General features: G+C 37.1%; 2 protein-coding genes across 3 annotated transcripts; one reads left to right on the top strand and one right to left on the bottom strand.

Moving 5' to 3' along the window:
* Window positions 1-2,465: 2,465 nt before the first annotated feature.
* LOC119076540 (sepiapterin reductase) lies at window positions 2,466-6,946 on the top strand. 2 transcript variants are annotated; one of them, XR_005087640.1, is made up of 4 exons: window positions 2,466-2,616; window positions 2,702-3,020; window positions 6,440-6,608; window positions 6,683-6,946. XR_005087640.1 is itself a non-coding variant. In XM_037183335.1 (2 exons), the coding sequence occupies exon 2, from the start codon at window positions 3,085-3,087 to the stop codon at window positions 3,868-3,870; it is 786 nt and encodes a 261-aa protein (XP_037039230.1). In that variant the 5' UTR covers window positions 2,466-2,616; window positions 2,702-3,084; the 3' UTR covers window positions 3,871-4,879. The 2 variants fall into 2 exon arrangements, 1 of the variants encoding a protein (XP_037039230.1); XM_037183335.1 differs by lacking the exons at window positions 6,440-6,608; window positions 6,683-6,946 and having other exon boundaries at window positions 2,702-4,879.
* Window positions 6,947-11,221: 4,275 nt separating this feature from the next.
* LOC119076527 (trigger factor-like) lies at window positions 11,222-12,838 on the bottom strand. Its single transcript, XM_037183314.1, has 2 exons — window positions 12,592-12,838; window positions 11,222-12,529 (listed from the first exon to the last, which is right to left on the bottom strand). The coding sequence occupies exons 1-2, from the start codon at window positions 12,628-12,630 to the stop codon at window positions 11,432-11,434; spliced, it is 1,137 nt and encodes a 378-aa protein (XP_037039209.1). The 5' UTR covers window positions 12,631-12,838; the 3' UTR covers window positions 11,222-11,431.
* Window positions 12,839-16,173: the final 3,335 nt, after the last annotated feature.

Raw genomic sequence — 16,173 nt, 5'->3', positions numbered from 1 at the left:
TCAGGTGGTAGCAATTTGACCACTTCCCACAAGAAATAAAATAAAAAAACAAAAAGAATCACTTCCAACCTTGTAGCTTTGAAAAGTTGGTTCATTTAAATGAACTCTATAATCGCTCCTGACCGACCAAAGCTGTTGAACACATACCTAAGGTGAGAAGAATTTCTGCCTTCATTGCATTCCCTGATATTTCGGAATTTCGATAACGAACTTGTTCCGGAAAAGTGGTTTATCCACGTTTCAGAAGGTTTATCATCCGAATCTGCAATAGTTTTTTGTTGTTGTTGTTTTTTTTATACCTTCAATCCGCATGAGACATCTGTTTCGACCGACCTCAGGACCAGGACTGCAGATTTCATTTTTTTCATAAATCTGCTTCGTATTTTCCACTCATACAAAAAAACGTTATTATACTCGTTTTTACGTGTATACTAGTTACAAGTACATACGCTCATGGTAGTCGTAAAATCCAAGGTAAATATATTATATGGTCGGGGGTAATTTCATACACATAAATCGGAATCAGATGTGCAGTGGTACGAAACTTCGCTATAAACGCCATCTTTCCCTTTCTTAAAAATCACAAGATTGCTTAGAAACCTGGGCCATCTGTTTTAAGATGGTAGTCGACTCAATAGCGCAGTGTGTAAGTCGTTAGCCTCACACTGAATTATTGTGCTGAAAGTTCGTAAGTTCGAAATCGCTGACACATTAATAAAAAAATTATTAATGCTATGTGATATACGAATCCAACGAGCGAATACATCAGACACCAATCGCCATCTATCAGCAAATGGTGGGAACAAAAAGCTCTTCAGTCAGCAGTCAGCAAGCGATCTAGTAAGGTGCTTGGCTACGTCGTAGAAGACATTCTCATAGAATTTCTGGTCGGTATTATCATGGGAAAAGCTCTTCAATCAGCAATCAAGCAAGCGATATAGTAAGGTGCTTGGCTATGTCGTTGAAGAGAATGTTCTCAAGGTCTGGGTTGCTGAAATACAGATGTCGCAGTGAACGATGCTACCATCATCAAAATGAGATCCAATCAATGGAATGGAAAAACTCACACACGTTCGGCTGGTTGTCTCATGTCTCTAACAGAGAGACAGTTGGTAACATTTGTCATCAATAGTAATAAATTAACATATAAGTTAAGATTGTACTATAGCATACCAATAAAAGGTGTCAAAACATGGTTTCATGCCATGTTTTAAAAAAAAAAAAAAAAAAATCTGTTTTAAGATAGGCACAACATTTTGTAAAATACAATTAGATTATAGTCAACCATTTAAAAAAAAGGTGTCATTAGCATCGAACTATAGACTGTTATGATCAGAGCAAGAGAACCAAAGCCTAGTTAATTATAACTTGCTTTGGGGTACTTGTCAAAATATTGCTTTCTATTTCAACATGTTACATTTATAGCGAGAGGACCGAAGATCAGTCTATTTTATAAGTTGTCTTGGGGTAAGTCAAAATTTTTGTTCCTCTTTCATCATAACACTCTATTGTGCTATGCTGCGCGTCTTAATAACATTACCTCCGCCCATATATTTACCTTGGTAAAACCGTATAAAGACGAATTATCAGGTTTGTTTGTATGATCGGACCATCTGAACATCAGCTGAAGAAAATTCATGTCTAAATTTCACTGACGTCCACTTTATTTATTTCAATAATTTCAATTCACGCCGTAAGTGCGGTCGAAATTCAAAATGGAAATTGCGGAGGTCTTTCTAACGTAGCTTCATTTTCATACAAGGAAGCGTTGAAATGTATAGACTGTTATGATCAGAGAGAGAAAACCGAAGACTAGTTATTATAACTTGCCTTGGGGTACTTGTCAAAGTATTTGCTTCTCTTTCAACGTGGTACGTTGAGAGCGAGAAGACAGAAGACCAGTTTATTTTAACTTACCTTGGGCAAGGTGAATAAAGTGAGGAGGTAATGCCATATATAACCGAATCAGATGTGCGGTGGCACGAAAGTTCGATACAAACGCCATCTCATCCCACTATATTTACCTTGGCCTTGGGGTGCTTGTCAAAATATCTTTTTCTCTTTCATCATATCACACTCTATTTTTCAGTTCACTTTTTCATCGAATCTTTCACACAAAATTCAAATTTTAGGCACACTTCAGCTAGCACCCAATTACCAAAGCTGTAAACTTTGGGGTCCCAACAGTCTAGAGCCTTGCCCAATTACGCAGTACTAAAAAGAGAAAAAAAAACTCGTTTCTAGTCTTGTCCATTTTAGTTACTTTGATTGGCTTCTTCATTGGCCAACAATATCTAACGAACATGCCATCAATTCGTTACTTCTGACAAAGCAGTTTCTCACATTTTCAAATTCCGTACCGATGTGAAGTTGTTTTCGAATAAAACGGACGAAATAACATTCAACGAGATGTCGCTGATGTACCAATTTGAATGGCAATTGACACAAATGTCAAAATGATTTTTTTCTTCTGAAAAACGTAAATAAAAATGAGTCAAAATCCTTGGTGTGAATCTGGTGAAAGTGGAACAACAACTCAAACGACATTCGAAGACAATTTTACATCAACATCGGCTGAAAAACTACCCGACTCCGAGGAATATTTGAAAAGTTTAGGTGAAAAACCAGTTTGCATTTGATAAGATTTTTCCGAGAGTTCTTTTGTCATAACCAGAGTGTGCTATACATTTCGATGTTGCAGAAAAGAAACTAAACAAATTGAAAACCAACACCAGCGTCTTGAAACAATTGACTGATCGGCGGGAGGAGTGTATGGAAAAACTGCTGAACGGAACGATCGATCTACCAACAAATTCGGACTTGGATTTCGACGACAGTAGCAATCGACCAGTGTTGCAGTTAGTGCGTCACATCATTCCAGAACAAGCACTGAACACCACTGAGCTCGTCCACATTATCAAACACGATCATTTAGCCGCGACCGAAACAACCGAAGACGTCGATCAGGCGGAGAACGAAACCGAATCGAAAAACTAAAAAATTTTCGTTGCTTGAGTGGGGTGAGCGATCTCGTTTGGTTTTTCGTATTTTTCTTAGTTTTAGTTGAATCTCAAAACGGCAACCATGGCGAATGCAATTCAGTTGAACAAGAAAATATTTTTTGTCGTAACGGGTGCGTCGCGAGGTATCGGCCAAGCGTTGGCAATTGAAAACGGTAGCAAAATGCTACCCGGATCGGTGGTTGTGTTGTTAGCCAGAAATGGTCAAGACCTGGAATCTACGAAGGAACAGATTCTACTACGCAATCCGGAATTACAGGTGGATACATACTCAGTCGATCTGTCCAATCCGAGCGTCGACGATATCACCACCAAACTTCAGACTTCGTTGGGTAAATCAGATCAAAACTTTGAATTGGCCTACATTATCCACAATGTCGGTTCCATTGGTGACATTACGAAAAAAGCCAAAGATCTCAACAACATCGAACTGTGGCGACAGTATTACGATCTGAATGTATTCTCCATTGCAACGTTGAACTCAGTCTTCATGAGCATGTTCAGTGCGACGAAAAAATTTGTGGTGAACATAACATCGAAATGTGGAGTGGCTCCGTTCGAATCGTTTGCACTGTACTGTTCGGGTAAAGCGGCCCGCGAAATGTTCTTCAAAGTACTAGCCGTCGAGGAGAAAAATGTTTTGGTGCTGAACTATTCGCCGGGACCGGTTGACACCGATATGACGATTGATGCGCAGGCCAATTCTTGCTCGCCGGATGTTCAGAATATGTTTAAGGGTTTGCGTGATGCTAAAACGATTTTAACACCGGTACAGACGACGAAACGATTTTTGGAGATAGTTGAAAAAGGAGATTACAATTCTGGCGATCATGTTGACTTCTACGATTAGAAAACGGCATTGTGCCGATGAACATTCCGCTTTTTTTAGGAACATGTTTATTTAACTGCTCGAATCAGCTTTTCCTGGCAATTATTTTCGTTTTTTGTTTATAATTCCATTCTAACTGGGACGGTTTACCAAAAAAAGGTCTCGGAAATAAAAAAAATTTCACACCAGCCGAGATAAGACAATCTCTCTCTCTGTCATATTTGAATTTTTTATGTTTTTGCGCAGTAGATCTGTATACTAGCAGCAAATGAATCTCATTGAGAAAATAGACGAATGGGTGCAATCCAAACAGTTTGACAATGTCAGTTCGTAGTGTAGTTAAGTTTAATGTGCTGTGGACATAATCGACGATCTGCGTTTCTAATTGGCTAAATTGGCTAAATGACACATCAGCAAACTTACCAATAAGTTGATTAACAACAAAATTATCAACTTACTTAGCATCACTATTTGCTTCGATTAACATAACCTTGACCTTTTACTATACACCTACTAGCGAACTAGTAGACAAGTTCAAAGTCAGATGTTTGAACAAAGTTTATCCCAATAGTGAGCCTCTCTGAATCTCTACGAAATTTGGTGTTAACTCCAAGTTAATAATAATTTCCTTAGACTAATAATAACTAAACTGGTATTTCGAACGAAAAAATGTGTCCCCAACATCAGTTTGTATAAGATGCACATTTCGTACGATTTTACATCAATACATGTACGCGTTGACGCTTCAGACAGTTCAATTTGCCCAATTAATTATGACGACAACAACATACTACCAAACATTTCGTATTTCGTGTTGGGACCACATATTTTACATAATTTTGTTCGAAATTTCCTCTAGGTATAGAGTGTCAAAAGAGAGTAGAAAATGTCACGTATCACCCATTGAGCTCAGTTAAATTAACTGGTTTTGCCCCTGTTTTTCCGCTCTTTTAACGGGGTAGGGTAATCTCGCACACCACACAAATTCATGGTGTGCGAGATTCACCTCTAAGTGGTGAATCTCGCACAGTCATGACTTTTCGTTACATGTCGTAAAAGGACGCATACTATGATCGCGTGTGCGAGATTCCCCGACACCCTTTTAACACTATATAGTTACTCTTAGATAATTTCAATATTCATGGTATGAAGCGTTGCAGCGAGTAGCCTTGCATTTCCATGGGATAATCAAGAAGTTTCACCCAAGAAGCTTGATTTTTATCATTTGTGCCATTTTGACATAATAGGACCAGAAATGAATGTCAACGTGTAAAGTAATAGAGGAGTCTCCTCGAGTTACAAAATAAAAATCTCCAAGCCAATACGTAATGGGCTACTATACTTGACTTGTCTTGTATAATTTAAGAAAGTTCTCCGTTACGGGCATTCCTATTCCTTTGGAAGACTTTTTCCATTGGTGTTACCACTCCAACACAACAGAACACAGTTTCTGTGTCGATAATAGTATATTACTTACGAGGTTCCAAGTTGTTTATTTGATAAGTGGGATGTTACAGCCCGACCCGAAGTGGAGGGCTGTGTTCCCCACTTGTCAAATAACAACTTGAACCTCGTAAGTACAATGCTTGACGTGATTAGGCAATGTAAATGAAAATGAAACATGCCGTAATTATTCTTCATTCTCTCAAATCCTTTAAAGTTCACATTTTAATAAAAGAGACCACTTGTCGAGGCTCTAACATTGACAGTAGGTGAAACGGAGTAAAGATGGGAAACTTTCTTCATTGTAAGTGCTAGACCACCTAAGGCGGTAGTGTCACTGTAAAAAGCCGTGTCAGTTGAAGCGTTTCTAATTTTCAAAAACAAAGTCGCTGTAACTACTCGTCGTCCCAATTAGAATGGAATTCATCATTTAATTTAAACAAAACTATTACTCAAAAATAATTCAAATTTTAAATCGAGGTGATGGGCTATCATAACTGTTATATTATGAAACTAGTGATTAAGCCAGCAAAATATTATTCTTACTGGAGCAGATTTTTGTATATGATTAATCGAGCACAATAAAAATTACTCTTATTTTCACTCATTTTTAACGAATTGTCTTTTTATTTGGCTGTGCTATTCAAAATTAACTATCATTACGCCTTGATATGTATCCCATGCTCCAGTGTTTATTGGTAGTTTGGCAGTTGGTAGTTTTAATTCTGAAAAATTTAGAAAAAAAAGTATCTACAGTTGACGTCAGTGAAATTTAGATAAAAATTTCCTTCATTTGTTTTACAGCTGGTCAAGTAATACAAGCAAAACTGCTGAAATGTGTTTATACGCATAAGACGTATAAGTACGTTTGTATGAGTGGATCTGTGGACCACCTGAAAAACATCAGAAGCACATATTAATGTTTAAATTTCATTGACGTTAACTGTAGGAATTTGTCGGAACTTTTTCCGACTTTTTCGGATTTTTTTCCGAATTTATTAAAATCGCTTTCACAATTCTCTCACAATAAAATTACAAAAGAATAAGCCCTGCCATGCTCGCCATCCATTTATACGTCTTATCCCTCCCGTTATACAACAACAAAAAATTGTTCACAGTCATTTCAATTTCAATTTTTTTGTTCCAGAAATCGCGGCCCAATTATGAATGCCTTTCGTCAAACATTTCTGTTCCTCACTAAATTGGCTTGGGACTCTAGGGTCACCCTACCGATTATAATAACGGGCGCATTTATGGTAATGGATATTCGGATGCAGGTTGAAATTAATGTGCACACAGAGCGAATGCTATTTCAAGTAGGAAACATTTTGCCAACAAATCGTTGTTTGATGATTGAATTGAGAGAGACATTTCCGCTTTACACTTCTAGGGCGATGAAGACGAAATTGTCGACGATAACTTAAATGATTCGGATTCATGGACAACCGATTCGGATTTCGATGATGTCGACGATGATGACGACGACGATGAAGACGATCACGGTTATGAAGAGGGCAATCCTTTATGAACATTTAACCTGTTTGAAGCTAAATTTTAGTTGATTTCAATTTTTTTTAAATTTATCGGAACATTTAATAAAGACTGAACGCTGACCGTTAACCTTTCGGTGTGTATGCAATTTTTAGTATGGAAATGTCGCTTTAACGTTTAACAACATTTTAATGATAGGAAAGTTAGGAGAAAAGTTATAAATTTGTTATAAAATGGGTGTCGTCCATAAAAGACGTCTGCTTAGTTTGCTTAGTTGTTTTTCAAAGTTCCTAGTGCCATGTCCGCGGTTTTCCTTTAACTCATAACGTTGGAGATGCATTTTTATTGCAAAAAAAAACGGACATCTTTTTTGAACGATGCCATTGTCATTACCATAAATAAAGCTTGGAACAGGTGATATGCGGGTCATGGAAAATTAACTCGGGTGACCTGTAAAGATCTTGACTTTAGTCCTATTTAAATCTCCAAACGGAACAACTTTAGGTCTACCTGTAAGGTTGGACCTGAAATTGATCAGTTTAGAGAGTGTAAAGTAACTGCTGCAGACCATACAAACTTAGATTTCTTGCAGCACTTTCTATGAGCTGAACGAACTACTTTTGCGTGACCTGCATTTGACCTGTTCCGAGCTTTACCTAGGAATGACAGGTCCAATATTCGTGTTATCAATCCGAGTCGAGGTCGGGATCAGTAAACACCACGAAAAGTTCACATCTCACTTGTACCTCGAGTTATTTGCAGATGATTTTACATGCTAAATGCAACAAAATATGAACAGGACGGTCGCATGTGGCATGTAAATATTAAAAAAAAATGTTTCGATTACTAGTAGGAAACGGATCAAATTATAAGCATTAGATGTAAACTTAAGTACCTCACAATTACCGGTAAGTTTTACTTTTCCATTTCTGAAAAGACCGTAACGGTGAAATGGAAGAGGAATTTCTCGGTGACGAAATTCACTTTATTAGCAAATATGCACTAAAAAGACAACGAATTAACGCAAATGAATAAATTGTTTGAATTGACAAAATTTGTTGTTTCATTTCATCGGAAAATTGGAAATGTACAGACGGAATTTTGAAAACCGACACATTTTCTGTTTTACTTGAGTTTCTGATTTCTCCAATTTAAAAATGCATGCAAAATTCACAAAAAAACATAGCTAACGCCGACCCGTACGAAACACCTATTCGTATCAAAAGCCTTTAATGTGAAACTCTTCATTTCTCTTACTTCATTTTCTTCTCTGCTGAAAAACTATTCTTCCTTTTAAATCACTTACATTATCCACTCTTTGCCTTGTTATCATATACAATTAAATTGCCGGAGGCAATATAGACAGCCCCGTACGAAGTCAAATTTCATAAATTCCTATTTAAACAGCTATATACCGCTATATTTACCTATATTTCACTGTAAATAAACATTTCACAGAGGAATATGCTATTATATAGCTCTATATGCCTGTATATAGCTCAATATAGCTGTATATAGGTATATATAGATGTCCATATATGGAATCCCTGAAACCCCTCACACTTAACACATTATTTCCATGTTAACAGAAACTCTCTAAGCATCATTTTTCCACTTTATATCGTTTTACTAAAATCCAATATGGCCGCCGGCAGCCATTTTGTTAGGAGACCGGAAATAGTACCGACGCTTTACATTCGTTAATACCTTTCAAACAAAAAAAAATTCATGAAATTCGGTCAAAATTTACTCGAGATATTGTCAAAATAATAATTTCATAAAATTTTTTTTCCCTGATTGGTACGGTCAATACCTATCTAATAAAGCTAAAACAGACGAAATATGTTCAAATGTGGCCGACCTACAAGCAAAAACTGCTTGCCGCCCTGTGCCTGTTCCACACCAAGGGGTCTAACTCACGAGTCGGTCATCCGATTTCCATAAACTTTTTTTTTGTCGATCGGTATTGTAAATACCTTTTATTTGACGTATCACTTACAAGTTTAACGTTTAAATGTCCGGAGATATTTTCGAAAAACCGTAAAGCACTTATTGGGCCACAGCTCGGGAGGGGTCGATCCAAAATCACTCATCTTCGAACTTAGCCTGTCTTTTGACATTACCAAACGGGAAAAAAAAGAATTTTCAAAATCGGATGCGTTTTACTCAAGTTTTCGTGCAGACAGACAGACGGACAGACGGACAGACAGACGGACAGACAGACGGATATTTTTTTTTCGCGGATTTGGCATCTCTAGACAACCACAATAGGTTTCCCCTTACTCAGGGAGTCCAATTCGTTACAAACGTATGCGTAAACCTATAAGACCCCAGTACTTCGTACGGGTCTAGAAAACAGTAAATGTGTCGGTTTTCAAAATTCCGCGAGTGTATTCCCGACACATTGCCGAAGTGAGCCATACTCCTCGGAATAATCGTATGGGAAGAAATATGATGAGCAGCACTTCAATTTAGTCTCACTTAGTCCAATTTGTTCCTGACTTTCTTAAACTGTGCAACCCCATCCTATGGAATTTTTCTAAAAGTTTTATGAAATCACCATTTTGAGGTCATCATATTAGCAGCCTCTTCAAATCGGACAGCATTTATGTTCAGATTTCAGATTGCTTCCAATGATTGCATATTGATTTTACAGTTCAGGAAAGTAACACTAATGTGTTTTAAGTGCTCCCGAACCGTACATATAATTGTAGTCTATAATGTCGCATCAAATGCGTCGTAATATATATTCAAAATGTATACCTTTTCCCTTGCTATATAACTGTTCTTCGAGTTTATAACTCATCAGACGAGATTTATTGCATATAGGTATTATGTAGAGCTTTGCAGTCAGGAGCTCGTTAAAATTATAGTGATCTGACGCCAAGCATTTGATCATTAAAAGAAATTTTCCAGACAAATAAAAACCGTGTAGAACAACAGAAATTACCCGAAAATTCTGATTTAGTACCTTCCCTTCAGTCTAAAAAGTCCTGCCAAATAAAGAAAATAGACGCGAAATGTTAATTAACCTTCTATAAAGCCAGTCCTGTGTCAATCAATACGGTTATGATGTCTTGCAAGGTGCATGTGACACACCGTATTAATTTTGGTGTGCGAAAAACGAGGATGAGGGCAGAGACACTTTTAAGACTTTTTCAGTGCGGGGGCCGCTTTATGCAGGGGCCCAATTTTTTCTAGTAGGGAGCCCTTACATTACCCTTTAGACTAAGAACACTAGGGGCCCACTGCGGGGGATTTGTTAGAGAGAGCAAGGTCAACTGGGGGGGACGAGACAGGGGCCTGCGGGGGATTTGTCCCACGAGCTTGTATGTTAGAAGTGTCTCTGGATGAGGGGACGGTCTACCAGGCAAAGGTAACCTTAACCATTGAAAGGTTCGTTAATTCGACTCCATTTCTAGTCACAAAAACTGCTACTGACTTCTATAGATTCCATCCGTTGCATACCTTTCATAGCCTGGAATTGGATCACACTGGAAAGCAGATTTTTGTTTTCTAAGATCAGATCAAGAAGCAGACCTTCGCTTTCTATGTAACGCTTACTCGTAGATATTCTGATAGTCCGTTGTCAATTCGCAACATTAAAAATATCGAAAGTTCTATTAATTAACTAAAAATGTAGAACACAACCAGATCTACATTTTTCTCCATTTGGCCAAAAATGAGCCATCATGGTTTCATGGTAAAAAATCGATTTGAAGAATGTCTTGGCCAGAAATATGTCACTATAAGTTTTATGATTCTCTATTTGGAAGAAAATTCATATGCAGCGTCACTAAGGTCTCACCCATTTCTTTTCTCCGGCTCTCTGATGTTTCTCTCTGAGTTTCTTCAAGAAACTTTCTTGATATTTAACATGTTGATGTTTCTCGCACGTTTATTGGAAAAGTCATTGGAAAAGTTTATTGGAATAATATCCTCAACTACTGCTCGTCCCGTCGTTTCGTAAATTGGAATCACTGCATCAAGCCACCGCAGAAGGCGTCGAATGGATCAGAAATTCAGATATTGAGATTTGAAGTGAATGAGTAATCGTTTTGACCTTTGACTATAAGTAATTTTTAACGAGAAACTGATTTTGTAATCTACGGCAGAAGAAAATAAACCAATGTAACGTCCCATACGATTAATAATAATAATAATTTAAAAAAATTTGGAAAAGTTGCACATTCACAACTACATTCCATCATCGAACTGGACACCGACACAATGCATACGGTGAGGGATCATTCATAGAATATATCACGCGCGCGAAGGCTATATCATGAGTGACACACTTTATGAGTGATACCTTTCAAACAGGTGGTTTTCAGGATATATCGAAATAATCTGATTTCGAATTTTGTAGGCAGTAGCCACCTCAGTAATAATAACCAATCTTGTAAAATGATGTGATTGATATGCAAGCAAGAAGATTGTGCTACTTCTAATCAAAATCAAAGCCCTGAAATACAAAAAAGAGAAAATCCTCCAACATTATTCACTAGCAAGGCCTGTCTTTTCCGGAATATTCATTTATTCAAATTTTATTTAATTCGCAAACATTTCGACTCACCCAAATATTTACAACCGAATCATATCGTCTCCGTCATCAGCTTCCCTATCAATATACATCTCTAACATTCTACTATTCATTTGCCATTTTTCCATTCTGTGCAAACAGATTCTGTAACTGTGAAAATGCACCCCAAGTCAATCCAGCAATTGTACCAAAAATTTCCAAAATGAAAATTCCGAAATTGTCGTCGTTTCCATTTTCATTCAACTCATCGTCATTATCGTCATTGGCTTGGATGTCGTCGTCGTCGGCATCATCATCATCGTCGTTTCGTTCATCAATTCTTTCGATTGGAAAAGCAACAGCATTCACACCCATCGTGTTATTATTATTTAAATTGACATCGCCCGAAGGCACACCATCCGATAATTCTGCTATTGTCTCATTTTCGTCGGCATCGCCATACCCTTTTGAGATCAAATTTAAATATTTTGAAAATGCATACCGGAAACCTAATGACGATGATGGGTTCGATACAAGATTTGTTACTCCAATGCTTTCGTTCGTCGGCTGTTGTAGAGTGGGTGATGGGTAGGTGATGTTGCTTATGGTATCATTGTTGTGTTTCTGTTGATACAGCACGGTTGTGTTACGTCTGAAATTCAACTGGAGTGTGGCTCTTTTCCAGACATTTAACAGTGGATTTATATAGGTGGCAGTTGCACCAACAACTTTGCTCAAATATTCCGGATCTGATGCATTACGAAGCTTATTCAAAGCGACGGCTGTTAGAATCGACGAAAAGTATTTCTTTGGCCAATTGTGCTCTTTCGACGATTTAAACTTTTCGTCGAAAAATTCCGTTGATTCTGGCACACTTTCCGTAGTCGCAACGATCCGTTGAACAACCGGAAGATATTCCAATTTCTGGCTCAGACTGGCCCGTCTATTGATTTCAAATTTCTGCAGATTGTTCACGATCCGTTCGTATGTCTGTCGACCTCGGTTGACTAGCCCGCCGATGACCTTGCCGTAAAAGTCTAGCGGAGTCTTTGGTCGCATTGTCGTTGGTTCATCCAGGAAATCGAAACCAGGGAAAATGTCCGGCTTTATGGCACGTGAGTCACTCCTTGGTAGATTACGGAAATCGCTGATGTGTGTCGGTGTCTCTGTTGTTGTGAGAAGTGTTTTGAAGAATGGTGATGCAGAAGTCAGTATGATCGGGCACTGTGGAAGGAAATTTGCTATTTTTCCACTTTTCGAAAGTAACACAAGCAGGAGACACTCACCAGGCCAAAAATAAGAAGAATTTTATGGGAACGCATCATATTCGCTGAGTGATATTGAACTTTCAGGTAAAATCAGGTAAAATTCGAATAAATTTTCACAAAAAACACTTTTTTATTGGTCAAAATGCGTAAGAAAAACCTAAGTGTTAAGACCAGCGTACGTCTTTAGTTGTTGGCGATCAATAACAAAACAATTGAAAACCGAGCGATGTTACCTGTACGTGAACCTCTACAGCCAATGCTAAGCCAATTATTGTGAACATGTATTCCCCATTCTGATACATTGAACGCACTTTGACTACTAATTACCTGTAAGAAGGTTCATTGACGACCGTTTATGTTAAAATGCTGAATTTCATTGAGTTGGTTTTTTGTGTGTGTTGCTGTTGCGTAACAGAAGATTGTATTCATCGTGTACAAGACTCTGCAAAATTCGTAGATAAATAGGTAGAAAACAACGATTTTGATTAGGTAGATACTCAGAATATCTTGAGCTTATTGTTATCTTGCAGAACTTTTTACAGACGACAAGTATTCGTCATCCTAATCCAATAGGCCGATTAAACACATACATATCATAGGAATTCATTTTTCCATGTCATAAAAGAAGCGATGTAGAAATAGCTCATCACTTTCTTTTAGTTAATCTGAAGCCCAGCACTAGATATCCATATTATGGTTGTATTACCATTATACCTCTTATTTCTCTCCTAAATAAATTCACTGGTGTATGAATACCATGAATTTGATGCAAATCCTATGTGTCCTATGCGATACAAAATCACTCGAAAATGTCTGTCACCTTTTACCGTTGAGGACGGCTATTATCTATAACGTCTTCATGCATAAAACGACAATCTCTGACTAATGCGGCCTAATGCGGACAAAAATCATGTTCAAAATAAAAGATTTGAAATCAATTTCTTAGCAAAATACTTACATCAAATAAAGTAATAGATTCTATAGTATAGCATTGTGATAGAGCTTAATCTTAATATTCACTATGGCAGAGGTTCACTATGTGAAAATATTTGGCAGAGGTTTACCTTTCGCTTGATAACACGATAACTTGAACAGCTCTCTTGAACTTAATTTTTTTTTTAATTAAAGAGAAACTAACCTTTTATTGACGACAAACATACGTACTGCGATTTAACAGTAAAATCTGTTACTACTTTCTTATTGCACAATGTGTCATAAATCTCTTACTTCATTTGTTCGAGCATGATTGTTATTCTATAAGATCTCATTAAATCGATATCATCGCTCATTTTTGTCGTTGCTGTCGAAGCAGATGATCAGTTGAGTGATTTCTACCCGATTTTCACTCAAAATTTTTAGTCCATGGCGAATTACATTTTTGACGTAAAATTTAAGAAAACGGGAATCACTGGACTAAATCACGGCAGAATGAAACCAGGTAAGAACACTGACTTAAATTGAATTGATTTTATTCGGAAAATATAGGGCTGATTTTACTCTGCCGTGACTAAATTTGAAAAATACGATGCGTTTGCGTTCGAATCTATTACTTCTTTTGTTTAAAAGATTGCTTGTGTTACATACAAAGTCGGTATACTCGTAGTTATAGTGAAGACTATCTCATTTTTTGCCGTAGATCATGGGCGCGCGTTAGCATAGCATATTACAAGAAGAAACATTTAAAAAAAATTGTCGTAGACTGCGGAACCATACGAGTTCAACGAGCTATCACACGTTCTTGTAGCTTAAAATTACAAGATGAAGAAGCCCCATTTCCATACAATTACAGTACTTTAAACGAAATGAAAAAATCCTACGTAACTTTGTTAGTCCGTCCGTCCGTGTTTCCTATCTTCTAAAGTCTTCTTTAGAATTTCTTGAACTTTTGGGAGTAGATTCTAGTCGTCATTCTAAGACATTTCAGAAAAAAAATTTGGAGGGAACAGGCATCGTTTGGAAGCTACGGCTCCTCGAAGTTCTCATATAAGCCCCATATAAGAACACCTTTAAGTGTGGGTGTGTGTGTATAGTAAAACAAATTTGTTTCTCGTTTGGCAAGCTTTGATCACCTCAAACTTTTTTTTTAATTTAGAAGTTTTTAAATTTTCCAAATTTTTTAAATTTTTTAAATTGTCACCTTGCCATCTTGTGACGCAAAATTTTTTTGGTAAAATTTTTGCTTTGACAATTTTTTCGTAAGCACAGAATTCGGTGTTTAAGACATTCATCAGTCAATTTAAACATCCAGCGTGTTTTTGCATGGACATCATCCCGATACCGTGTAATAATTGATTCGCGTAATAAACCTTGTTTCATGAATTAACTGGATCGGTATTTTCGCGAAAAATAAATAATTTCTTCTCTCATCCATTTAAAAAAAAGATTATTATTTTCTGGCTAGAAAATATTCATCGAACTAAACAACACACACTCATATATTTATTAGTGTAATTGGCCTGAATGTGGCTTGGAAAAATGAACAAAAAAATATCATCAATCGTTTGGATAGCGTTAAGTGCTCGCTCAGTAAATGGATTGGTTTGATTATAAACGAGAGGATACGTTCGTTATCCCACTATATGTATGTTTATTGCAGTTTTGTTGAAATCTTCCATCGATTTTTTTTTGTAGGTTTGGCGTTGGAATTCACTTCACTGTGTATTCAAAGGGAGCAATTTTTTTTCTCGTAATATCCACTGCAATGGTAACAATGGACAGTAAATTCTATATTCATTTCCGACTGTGGGTGTAACACATACGTGAATATATACGTGCACCTATAGCACACAAAAAAATGCATACAAAATGCGGAGAGTATGTGCATTTAGGAACTTCCAACACACAATCTGATTGGAAAAATGCAAAATGCTATTAGTCGAGAATTAAATTTTAAATTATTATGAACTGCATTCTGGACTGCAAGTGTATTAATGATAATCTCTATGCCGAATTCGAGCAATTTATCGACGTTGATTTCGATTGGATGGTATTCAGAGATTCGGGGTATTAAAACAATTTACTCATCTAAATCATCAATTACGCGATTGCGTACATTTTCTACGCGAATTTATTTTCGAAAACCCGTTTAAATTTACCTTTTAGAAACGGTTGTAGTGATCGTAAATTATAGACAACGACGACAAAAAAAAGAGTCAATATGAAGAGCAGCAGCCTTCTGCTTACGTTCGTAGAATAAAATGAATAAATTGATTGAAGTAATTAGTTCAAGTTCTTATCAATGGAGACAAATGATGAAAATGGCCCCTTTTATGTCCAGTTTACCGATGATCAGAAGGAATCTCGCATTACATTAGAAGCAGAATTTGGTGCCTGAGGTGGAAACTACTCCGTAAAAAGGTTGACCATGACTTTGTATGAAGACTTTGTAAAAGACAAAAACGGTAAATTGATCCGCGCGAGATTACTAATAAAGAATAGGAATCTCGCGCCCATACCCATCTCAGGCGGGAAGTCAATTTTGGATGTTTACCAGAAGAAGAAAAATCGGAATGGGACACGTAGTAAATGAGGGGAACATGAGATTTAAATTCTACTAGTACTCGACGTGTAAAAATGTATGGGTGGCAAGTAAAGTTCCTT

This window comes from Bradysia coprophila, unplaced genomic scaffold, assembly GCF_014529535.1.
Source record: "Bradysia coprophila strain Holo2 unplaced genomic scaffold, BU_Bcop_v1 contig_232, whole genome shotgun sequence".
In the NCBI taxonomy this organism is placed as follows: domain Eukaryota; kingdom Metazoa; phylum Arthropoda; class Insecta; order Diptera; family Sciaridae; genus Bradysia; species Bradysia coprophila.
Note: the sequence above shows the minus strand (reverse complement) of the source record. Positions and strands in the feature narration are given on the sequence as shown.